The sequence below is a fragment of the Chrysochloris asiatica genome, unplaced genomic scaffold (genome assembly GCF_000296735.1).
Source record: "Chrysochloris asiatica unplaced genomic scaffold, ChrAsi1.0 scaffold00008, whole genome shotgun sequence".
In the NCBI taxonomy this organism is placed as follows: Eukaryota; Metazoa; Chordata; class Mammalia; order Afrosoricida; family Chrysochloridae; genus Chrysochloris; species Chrysochloris asiatica.
In genome coordinates this window covers 30,288,529-30,300,729 of record NW_006408526.1, presented here as the reverse complement: position 1 = coordinate 30,300,729, position 12,201 = coordinate 30,288,529, and the positions used below count along the sequence as shown (strand labels likewise).

The 12,201-nt window shown below is 45.3% G+C and overlaps 1 protein-coding gene across 1 annotated transcript in view; it reads left to right on the top strand.

Annotated features, from left to right (window-relative positions):
- TMPRSS13 (transmembrane protease, serine 13) overlaps nt 1-12,201 on the top strand; it is a 51,936-nt gene that overhangs the window by 24,730 nt on the left and 15,005 nt on the right. The window contains exons 4-9 of the mRNA XM_006833983.1: nt 1,703-1,825; nt 3,288-3,417; nt 5,176-5,268; nt 6,163-6,206; nt 7,849-8,011; nt 9,516-9,688. Of these exons, the coding sequence (XP_006834046.1) occupies nt 1,703-1,825; nt 3,288-3,417; nt 5,176-5,268; nt 6,163-6,206; nt 7,849-8,011; nt 9,516-9,688 (726 nt within the window). The remainder of the gene's footprint in view (nt 1-1,702; nt 1,826-3,287; nt 3,418-5,175; nt 5,269-6,162; nt 6,207-7,848; nt 8,012-9,515; nt 9,689-12,201) is intronic.

The following is a 12,201-nucleotide window of genomic DNA, read 5'->3' as shown; positions in this document are numbered from 1 at the left end:
GTGCTGATCAATTTTAGACTACAGAAGTTGGTAAAAACATCCAAAATCTTTTTCATCTTTGGCATTAGTGAGGATGCCTAAATTTGAATATTAGTCCTATTAACTGGTCTTCCTTGGAGGTATTTGGGTATTATCTTATCATTACATTGTGCTTCAGCATTGTATTTCAGGGTAGATCTTAAAATGTTCTTCTTGACAATGAATGTGACGCTGTTTGTCTTCAGTTTGTAATTCCTGGCATATGACTGTAATTGTCTAACTCAAAAGGACTGATATCAGCCCATATCAGACCACTAATGCTTATGATATATATCTTCTAGTGTTCCGTTTCATTTTGACAACTTTTAGTTTCCCTAGATTCATACATCATACCTTCCTGGTTCCAATCACTAATGGATGTTTGCAACTGTTTCTTTTCATTTTGAGCCGTGCCACATTAGCAAAGTTCCGAAAGCATTATTCCCTCCAAGTCATTAAGATTGACTCTACTTTGAGGATGAAACTCTTCGCCACTTGTATTTCGAATGCCTTTCAAAGATGAGAAGCTCATCTTCTAGCACCGCATCAGACAATGCTCCACTGTTAATTATAAAGCTCTCACTGGCCAATTTTTTAAGTAGATAGCCAGGTCCTTCTTCCTACTTTGCTCTTAGTCTAGAAACTCCAACTCCATTGAAACCTGTCTCATGGTAACCCTGTTAGTATTTGAAATACCAGTGGCATAACTTCTAGCATCATACCATTAAGCAAGCCACCACAGTAGGACAAACTGACAGATGAGTTGATGGGTGGGGAGCTAGGGGATTTCAAACCTTCACCTTAGGTGACTTAGAGCATGGTGAGGCCAGCAAGAGAAACGAAGAGTTGGGGACAAAGAGTTGGTTAAGGATAAAAATCAGGGTGAGGAGTTAGAACTGGGTTTGGTTGACTTGACAGAGGCCACACTTGGCCATACAAGGGCAAGTTTCACCAGGCAGTAAGGTTGACAGAGACCCTAGTTTAGTGTGATGTTAGATAAAGAAGTCATAAAGTGTATTTGCACATATAGTTTGTAAATATGTTTTCTTTTAGACATAACTTGGGAATCAACCACTTGGCATTGATCATTGAATGAGAAGATATTTAAAGGCATAAACACAAATAATGGAGTGAGTACTGAGTATAGGCAGCATGTCTTGTTTAGGGGAGAGAAAGAAGAGAAAACCTAAGGACTTTGAAGTTAGAGGAATAGTAGACTTCACAACAACCAGGCAGGTGATGGCTGCATTTATGTGACTGAAAATAAAAGTCCTCTCTGCTGAGACCCTATGGAGCACAGACAAGAGGGATGTCAGGAAGATACTGAGAAGGGAAAACTGGAGGAAGTGGTTTCTCTGGTTACCACCCAGAATACCATATAGGGCAAGGAGCTCCCAAAGTAGTACCCATCTCCAGATACAGCTCTCTTCCTCTATTTCTCTCTTTCTCTCTGGGTGGCTGGCTGCTCCAGTCTGCCTGGTGTTGCCCTGCTTTCAGGAGCTTTCTGGAGCATTCTGGAGCATTTCTGAGCAGCCTTTCTCTCCATACAGATGGGGGACGAGAGCCCCAGAGTCCAAGAGGGATTGCAGGTCGGTGTCTCAGAACCCCCAGGGTCTTGGGCTGCTCAGTGTCTTATCTCTCTGAGACTGGCCATGAACCCAACTGTCTACTTCTTTTTTACCAGTCTACTTCTGGCGAGGCCCCATAGGGATCAAGTACAAGGAGCCGGTGGAGAGCTGCCCCAAGCATGCTGTGCGCTGTGATGGGGTGGTGGACTGCAAACTCAAGAGTGATGAGCTGGGCTGCGGTAAGGAGACTGAACGTGGCTGTGTGTGCAGGTGTGTGTATACACATGAGTGCGTCTGCACATACATGTGTACATAGTGTGTATATACTCTGATAGCTGCAAATTGTGGTGGAAACTATAACAGCTCAAGCGTGAGGCAGTGGACAGGGAGATTAAAGGATTGGGTTCTAGTGAAAGCAGATTTGAGTTTAAACCGAGGTTAGAGTGCTTTGTGACTTGGGGAGATGCCTGTCTTCTCTGGGCTTCAGTTTCCTAATTTGTCAAGTAAGTGGATGTTGTTTTTGTTGTTGTTGTTAAGTGCCGCCAAGTTGGTTACGACTTATAGCTACCCATATAAGATTTCTGAGGGGCGGCTAGTAGGTTTGAACTGCAGATCTTGTGGTTCAAATTGACCTTGTGGTCTGGTGCTTATCCTATTTTGCTACACCAGGACTCCAGTTAGTGGATGGTGGCTATGTGCCGTGGAGTCGATTCCGTCTCATAGTGACCCTGTACAGGGTTTCTGAGGCCGTAAATCTTTATGGGAGCAGAACGCCTCATCTTTCTCCCATGAACAGCTGACCTTGCTGTTCGCAGCCCGATTCGTACATAACCAGTACGCTATCAGAACTCCCTAGTTAGTGGATAGTGATTCTCAAATAAAATTTGACAGGTCCTCAATATGAGACTGATCAAAACAGAACAGGTCGGACCAGAGGAAGTGTGGAGTGCAGAACTCCATCCTTGCGCTTCTCTTTATCACCTATCAGGTGACATCTGGCTTCTCATCCCTATGGCTTCACAAAGGTCACTCTGTAAGCTGCTGGCCTATGAGATAACCTTGCTGACCCCCAGAGGCCTCTTTGAACTCTTGTCATCAGTGGTATTTCTGGGTACTTGTCCATGTAGCTCTGGTATGGTTGTTGTTGTTGTTAAGTGCTGTCGAGTCATTTCTGACCAATAGCAACCCTGTATAGGGTTTCCAAGGAGCAGCTGGTGAGCTCGAACCACCAACCTTGTAGTTCAAACATCTTTGTAGTCTGGCACATTAACTCACAGTGCCACACCAGGACTCCTCTGGTATGGTAGACACATCCATGTGTGCACATTGTTTGTGCCCATTCCATCTACAAGGGCTGTGTGTTCACATATGTGAAGTCCATGTGAACACACAGTTAGATCACAGTCTTGTTCTCTCTGAACACTCTCTCGGCTAGCTAGGCCTCTGCACTTCCAGGGTGCTGGGTCCTAGTAGTGCTCCCCCTCCTCCCAACAATGACTCCTGATCCCATCAGATGGCAAACCCTCTGCCCCAGCTCCTTGCCCTTTCCAAGAGTCCTGGACTTGTGAACACTGGCTGACCATCACTCCCTGGTGCCTGCCTCAGGACTGAAGCTTCTCAGAGCTTCACTCAGTTCATTCCCCAGAAGCACGAAGCGGCCTGGGTGCTGAGGGCCTGCTCTGCCCTTCTCTTGCCCTGCAGTGAGGTTTGACTGGGACAAATCTCTACTTAAAGTCTACTCTGGAACCTCCCAAAAGTGGCTTCCTGTCTGCAGTGACAACTGGAACGACTCCTACTCAGACAAGACCTGTCAGCAGCTGGGCTTCGAGAGGTAAAATCTAGTTCTGGGGTCCCGGCTACAAACATGTCTCAGACTCTTTGTTGTTGTTGTTCAGTGCCGTTGAGTCAGTTCCAACCCATAGTGACCCTGTAGAGGGTTCCCAAGGAGCAACTGGTGAGCTTGAACCACCAACCTTGCAGTTCAAACCGACTCTACAGTCTACAACATTAACCCACAGTGCCACACCAGGAGTCCTTGCAGGAGCGCCTAGTAAAAGAGCCCTTAAGGCAACTTAGACATTGGCTACCTAAAACGGGGGTGGGGCTATAAAGGCACAACGTGACTGGCTTACAAGTTTTCAAGAGACAGTTTAGTTTCAGAGTGTGCAGGGGAAGATAGAATCCCCACTGGATAGTTTTCATCTTGTCTAGTGGGTCTGGTGAAAGGAAATGGGGATAAAGCCCTTATGATTCAATAGTAAGTAATTGTTATCATGACTAATTGCAATTGTCACAACTGTAAAGACAGAAGTTTTGTAACAAAAAGGGGAGAGTAGTTAATCTTACATTCCAGGAACAGAGAACCCTAGGAGCATCAAAGGAGAAGAGCACTAGTGGAATGCAGGATTCTGTCCAGAGAAGCAGTGACACCAGAGATGGAGGCAGAGATGAGGTCATGGAGAAATAAAGCAGCTAGGGACTCTAGACTCATGGAAAGAGAGGGACTAGGTGCTGGCAGCCAGGAGGCAGGCCTGCAGAATGTGCCCTTTGGGTGTTTAAATGCTTATATATTCCTGAGTGTTTTTGTGTACATCCCCACCCCCACCCCCCAAAAAAATCAGATAATAAAAGCAAATACTGTTGAATGCTGCCACACAGAGGGAATTATAATCATTACAGTGAAACAAAATACAATAACATGAGTATAAAAACCAATGTTCTCTTATGTAAACTATCGTTCAATTCACAATAAAAACTTTAAAAGAGAGAGAGAGCCCTTAAGGACCAAAACTGAGGTCACTAGTTCAGAATCCCTTTGCACTGCTCAAAGGGACAGTGGTCTTGGGAGTTTTTCAGTCCAGTATAAACTGATTCCAGGAGGCCAGAGTAGTTATTTGCAGAGGAGGGGCTGTAAAGATATCAGACTTCTATACAGTTCTTTACCTCAAAGCATCTTCATGTCCATGATTATATTTAATTATATTTAATTCTGTGCAGTGGGCAGATTAATGGCAGGTCTTTTTCTCACATTTGTGAAATAGAAGCTCAGGTGGTACAAATATCTTGGGTTAGAATTAACAACAACAACAAAATATTAAGGTTGTTGGCAGAAGGGTTAGGACATCATGCTGAACTCTCTTTAGAAGAAGCACCTGAAAAAGTAGGGGTTAGAAGCTAGGACTTAGAAGTACCTCTCCTCAACTTCAGAGTTTCAGCCTGTAAAAGGTACATCAGGCGGTCTGCTTGACATCCACAGACATTGGAGGTCCTGTACCACAACTTTTATCAATGAGACTATGACTTTATGGGAATCTGAACTTCCTTTGGAGATTCTGACAATTTCTAGGTAATGCTGATGATGCTGGTCAAGACCCATACTTTATAAACTACTAGGGTGATGCATAGGGCTAGTGGGGCCAGTGGTGGAATATGTGGGTGGGGTTTTTACTTTCTAATGGAGGATGTGACCACTGTTCAGGTTCTTACAGCCTGGTTCCAACAGCAGGGGAGATGGGGACTCTAATCATGGACTGGGGGGTGGACTTTGTGCCAAAGTAACTGATTCTTCTTCTCCTCTCATCCCTTGCAGTGCTTACCGGACAACCGAGGTGACCCATAGGGACTTCTCCAGCAGTTTCTCAGTCTCTGAATACAACTCCACCATCCAGGAAAGTCTTTACAGGTATGATGGGGAGAGGCCAGGCTGACTATTCTGAGTATTCCCTTTGTGAGCAGGAAGGAGCATGAGGGGAGTTCAGAAGGGGTGGTCTTTGAGTCTGAAAGCCACTCTCCCTTGGTCTCTCTGGGACTTAGCCTCCAGATGTCCATCAGGGACCCCTCAGAGATCATCTTCATTCATTTCACCACCTCCTGTAGTTGAGGTTTGGTGCAGATAGGACCTTAGATCCAGGATGTCCCGAGATTACCTGGTTTCCAAGGATAACTAATAAACTTTGGGGCCAACATTCAGCCAGGTGTTTGAACTGAAAGTCACTGCAGAGAGCAGACTGAAGTGGGGAGGGAGAACATCGCTGGTGTTGGGAATGATGTTGTGATGCAGCAACAGGCTCCAGATGCAAGTGCCCAAAGACAAGAGATTCATCCGGATGCATCATTCTCTAGATGAGCCCCACCATCATCTGTGATCTTTGGCATGCATCCCCATGGAGGGGAAGAGTGAAGGGCACTCCACCAGCTAACATTGTGTACCTTTGAGAGGGGAGAGAAGAAACAGACACCAGTGGAAGAAGAGATGTGAGGGCGGGAAGTGAACTAACTACACCCAGCAGAGCAGTGAAGAGCTATGTTGAAGGAGCAGTGGGTGGCCACCTGTTTAGTTGGGTTTATGAAGTCATGGGTTCAAAGGACATGAACCTAACCAATGTGTGCAATCCACCTCAAGAAAACTGAGGTGTGAATGGAGAGTAATTTCACTTAGCCATTCCAATTCCTGGAGAAAACACTTGTAGGGCTTCCTTGGAAATAGGGTAGGAACCAAGCAGAAGTCAATTTGGAAAGATTTCCTGGAGGAGATAGCTGATTTGTCTCTTTTCCCATTTTATGTCTCCTCCTGCAGGTCTGAATGCCCATCCCAGCACTACGTCTCTCTCCAGTGTTCCCGTAAGAAGATGCTTCTTGGATTGTGGCCTACGTGGGGTGGGAGTCAGTGGGAAGAGGACTAGTGCCCCTCTAGAAAGCACTGGGGCCATTCCTTGGCAGCTTTGCCCTTCCTCCACTGACTCTGATAAGAGCTCAGCCCAGCAACTTGCCTCATTCCAAGGAAGCCATTTGAGTCTCCTAGGTTCTGGGCAGAGGGCAGAGAATTGGGAGAGCAGGGTCTGGGCCAGCTTAAAGCTCCTGTATCAATAGACAAGGAACTAGATCAAGATCAAGAGCCAATATTTACTGAATACCGTCTGCAAGCAGGGCACTGTGCCTATCTCTTTACAAACATTATGGTATTTAATTCCTATAATATCTCTATGAGACAGGTGCCATCCCAAAACCAAAAAATGTAACCCATTTCTGTCAAGTTGATTCTGACTCATAATGGCCCTCTAGAACAGAGTAGAACTGCCTTACAAGGGTTTTGAAGCTGTGGTCAGTACAGAAGTGGACTGTCACATCTGTATCCCACAGAGCAGTCGATGGGTTCAAACCACCAACCTTCTGGTTAGCAACTGAGTGCTTAACTATTGTGTCACCAGAGATCCTTCCAAGTATCATTACTGTCCACTTGTGTATATGAAAACTGAGATGTTTAACTTGCTTGAATTGGACAGCTAATAGGTGAGGAGCTGGTATTTGACCTCAGATCTGTTATTTGTTCCCCAATCCAGTGTTCTCATGTTCTCAGTAATGATGGTGGGATGCGCTCTGCCCTGTAGATTGGGCACCATGCTGTGGATGGAGTACACACCCTCTCAGACCACCACCACTTTCTCATTTTCTCCCCATCAAAAACAAAAGGACACATATTGGAACACACTCCAAAGACTGCCCGGCTTGTCCATGATTGTGTAGGATGACTCACTCCCGAATGTGATTGGAAATGTTCCTTGGGATGAAGTGTTCCCAACAGCTCTAATGGAATCTTAGGGAATCATGTGGGCACAAACCCAGCCTGCACATCATGGGAAATGTGTGGCACTGTGGGATAAACACTGAACTACTAACTACAAGGTCAGCTGTTCAAACCCACCAGCTACTCCTTGGAGACCCTATACAGTGTCATTATGAGTAGGAACTGACTCTACGACATTTAAGAGTATAAAGGAACTTCAAAGAACTCAAAGAAAAATGGAATTAAAAGATCATGGAATTTTTCCATGTGCATTTTGTATATGATGTCTAGATAGTAATCTTAATCAGAATGCTTGTCAATTTAAGATCATGTTCAAATTGGTTGACTTTTCTGAGCTCCTGGCAGCATCCCTAGGATTCACCAATGTAACTTTTACACCTGGCTTTGTGCCCAAGGCACCAGGCACTTTGTAAACATTTGTTGAATTGATGCAAGAATAACTGAGTGGGAGGAAAGAGGAACCTTCCCAGGATCAGAGTTCCTACTGGATGATTCTGACAAGCTAAACCACAATGTGCAGCTCCACTTTGGTAGGGTGAGCAGATTAGGTGAACACAGTAGCATCCAAGGGTGAGTGTCCTTTGGGAGGGGGCTGTCAATCCTGTTAGAGTCTGGGAAGCATGGCTGAGACTCTACAGAAGTGGGGTTCATGGTCTGTTTCTTCTGCTTCTCCTGCAGATTGTGGACTTAGGGCCATGACTGGGCGCATCGTGGGTGGGGCACTGGCCCCAGAAAACAAGTGGCCTTGGCAAGTCAGTCTCCACTATGGCACCACACACATTTGTGGGGGCACGCTGATAGACGCCCAGTGGGTGCTTACCGCAGCCCACTGCTTCTTTGTGTAAGTTTCTGATGGGATGGGTGACTTGATGTTGGTCAGGGGATCTCCAGGAAGGGGCTGAAAGCAGACTGTATTCTCCAAGAAGGAACTGTTTGGGTGTGAGTTGACCCCCACTGGCTAAGAGGCAGTAGTTTGCCTTGAATGATCACTCAAGGATCTTGATTTTCAGTTGGTATTGATCCCAGGAATATGAATTGGGCATACTTGTTCTGAGCTAGGCTTAGGGATGAGAAAATACTGGGAGAGTGACAAGTGACAAGTCTCTGGATGGTACAATGGTTGTTGTGTTTGGCTGCCAACCTCTGGGTGGACTCAAACCACCAACCTTTTGGTTTCCAAGCATTGAAAACTCTATAAAGCACAGTTCTACTCTGACACGCATTGGGTTGCCATGAGTTGAAATCAATTCAACGCCAATTGGTAAGGAAGAGTGAGGCAGGGAAGGAGGAGGAATTTGGGAACCTGTCCCTGAAGAAACTCTTTGCAACTGGAATGTCTAGGAAAGAAGCCAAACGAAACAAAACAAAAACCAGAACCACTGCCTCACGAATTGAGGGAGGGGGCTTGCCAGCAGGACAGTACACTTAGCTTCTGATAGTGGCCAACCAGACCCATCAGGAAGGGGCTCTAGCTTCCTCAGTAATGAGTCACTTTGTCAGGTCTAAGTCTGTTTCTACTGAGAATACTATTATTAATATCTGTCCCACCTACCTTATTTAATCTCAAGTGGGGAACAGAGAAGATTTCAAAGTTATCAGTTCCCATTAACTCCAACTCAAGATGACTGATATGTGTCCGAGTAGAACTGTGCTCTACAGGGTTTTTCATGATTGATGTTTGAGTAGATCACCAGGCCTTTCTTCTGAAGTGGCTTTGAGTGGTCTCAACCCTCCAACCTTTCAGTTAGCAACCAAGTACATGAACTGTTTGCACCACCCAGGGGTGCAGAGGAGACAGTGGGATGAGTGCTGCATAGAGGGCTTACTTACCCCCTTTAGTACTGTAAAGTGAGAGCAGTCAGTGCAGAATTTTTTTTTTTTTTTTTTTTAAGTGAGGGACAATTGTTTTGGATACTTGGGCCAAAGTAGAAGGCTCCTTCTAGAAGACATTTTATCCATCCCCCTTCCTCTTTTTCCTTGGAGGCCAGAATGGTCAAACTTCGTCTCTCATACTTTGGACATATTGTCAGGAGGGACCAGTTGCTGGAGAAGGATATCATGTTTGGTAAGGTGGAGGGTCAAAGAAAAAGAGGAAGACCCCCAACGAGATGGATTGGCCAAGTGGCAGCATCGATGGGGTCAAGCGTGGCAACAATTGTGAGGTTGGCCCAGGATTGGATAGTGTTTAGTTCTGCTGTGCATAAGGTCACTATGAGTCGGTACTGACTCGATGGCACCACCAACAACAACCTTCAGTTGGTGTTCTGCTGGCCACTGTCCGGATGGAGAAGTAGTGAGCTCTACCAGGTGAGTGACCGGACCATGCTATCCTGTGGTTCTTGCAGGACCCGGGAGAAGATGTTGGATGGCTGGAAGGTATATGCAGGCACCAATAACCTGCACCAGCTGCCCGAGGCAGCTTCCATTGCCGAGATCATTATCAATGGCAACTACACTGATGAGCAAGACGACTATGACATCGCCCTCATGAGGCTCTCCAAGCCCCTGCCTCTGTCCGGTGAGCAGATCATTTCCCTTGGCAGTCCGGCAGGTCCCAGCCCTCATACTTGGTGGTGTCTATCTGAACCAGTCTTGGTGACCCCAGAGCCTCAGGATGGCAGAAGTCAAAGACACCTGTTGTCGTTAAGTGCTGTGGAGTTGGTTCCTTACAGTTCAAACTGACCTTGCAGTCCTGCACATTGCTCCACAACAACACAGCAAAGACCCCTAGAGATCATTTAAATCAACACCTCTATTTTATAACTGGGGAAATTGATATCCAAGTGTGCCCCAAATGACATGCTGCATACTGTAAATTGGTGGCAAAGCCAGATTGTTTCACTGGTATTTATTGAGTACTTACAGGGGCCAGACACAGCTGCAGGCATCTTGCCTTTGAGGTGGTGGACGTTTGTTGTTGTTAAACTCTGTCAGGTCAAAAAGGAGGTTGAGAGAGAGAGAGTTAGTTGCCCAAAGTAGCTCTGGGATTCGATCCAGGTTGATGCTAACTCCCAAGCACTGCTCCTTCTACCCAGATCTTCAATGGGCAAATGCTTATGTGCAGTTGAGAAATACGGCAGTACACATTCACACAGTGAGTTACCCTGAAGTGGAAACTAAGAAGTTAATGAGGTTCTATAAGTGTTACCGAAATTGTGAGGAGATCGCTGTGGCCTGGGGACATCAGAGAGGATTCCATTCTTTCCCTCACTCATTTGTTCACTTATCACATACTTGCTTATCTACTGTATGGCAGGCCCTGCAGGTACAATGGCAAATGGGACAAAACAGAGGCATGCCTAAGGAGAGACATTATGGTAGAGCCAGTGATGCTGTGTTAGCAAAGCCCAGAAGAGCCATGGTGGCAAAGTCTTGACAGGCGAGGGGAGGCTTCCCAGAGAAAGGATTCTTCCCTAAAGAATGGACTTGGGGGTGGGAGTCTCCAGTATAAGTCAATTTGTACAGGTGGAAAAAACTAGAGGAGCATGTCCTTCAGAAGACTGATATTTCCGGAATCTTGAACTCTGGTTAGTCCAGCATTCTCCTGCTCTCAGCCTGTGAGTTGGTGCTTCCTGGAACCAGGGCAATTAGAGCATCCCAGTGGTATGAAGATAGGAACTTGGGGCTGAGCTTCACTGAAGCCTAGAGCCATGCCCAACTGAAGCATCCCTCTGTCCAAGAGCCTGCCTCCTCTTTCCTGTGTCCTTAGTCCTCCACTTGTCCTGTCTAAGCAGCATGAGACTGTAAGAGGTTCCCTGCTCCCAGCCCTGATACTTGTGAACATATAACATAGGGGCAGTCTGCTTTCTCAATCTTTTAAAATCCATTGAACTGAACATCCAAATCTCACTTCCTATCTTCCTCCCATTATTATTTGGAATTCCAAATTATTTCTAAACCAAGTGAAAGCTAGTGTAGGGTTGAATGTCCTTTTCACACTATGCTAGTCTCTCTTCGTACGCTGGTAGGCCCCGATTTATTTGATCCCATGGTCAGACCAGATGTCCTGATTTCTGGTGTAGAAATCAAGGCAGATTTTTTCTTAAAATCATTTAGTAGGCAAAGCACCTCAAAGTTACAGTGATTTCTGAGAAAATGTGTGAAAACTCACTGATAATTTAATTCCTCCATAAAAACAGGAAATGTAGTGGGATATGTAACAGTTTTATAAATTTATGGAGTCTCCGAATGACAAAGCACTAAAGTACTAGCCAAAAGTATGGCAGTTCAAACCCACTCGGAGGTGCCTCAGAAGACAAACCTGACAATCTCTGTCTGAAAACCCTATGGAGCAGTTTTACTTGGCACACGTGAAGTCACTACGTGTTTTAGTCAACTCAGCCATAACAAACACAATATTTTCAAGACTCTAAACCTCAAGGATCACCCTTCGTCTGTCAGTGTGTCATACTGTGGTGGCTTGTGTGTTGTGTTGTGATGCTGGAAAATGTACCACCAGTATTTCAAATACCAAGAGTCAGCCATAGTGAAGAGCTTTCAGTGGAGCTTCTGAACTGGGAAGAAGAGGTCCACTTTTGAAAAATTAGCCAATGAAAATCTTATGACAAGCAACAGAATATTGTCTGATATAATGTCAAAAGATGAGTCCCTCAAGTTAGAAGGCACTCAGAATCTGACTGGAGAAGAGAGCTCCCTCTTTGAAGTAGAGTTGACCTTAATGACATGGATGGAACAAAGCTTTAAAACCCTTAATTTGCTGATGCAGTATGATTCAAAATGAAAAGAAACAGCTGCAAATATCTTTTAATAACCAGAATGCTTAATACATGTAGGATGAAACTAGGAAAACTGGAAGTCATCAAAAATTAAATGGATCGATATAAAGATTGATAACCTGGACATTAGTGAGCTGAAATGGACTGGGATTGGCCATTTTCAATCAGACAGTATGCCAGGAGTGACAAACAAGAGGACTGATGTCACAATCAATATTACAAAGAAAATTTCAAGGTAGATCCTGAAGTACACTTCACAGTGATAGGATAATATCCATCTAGACCAATTAATACA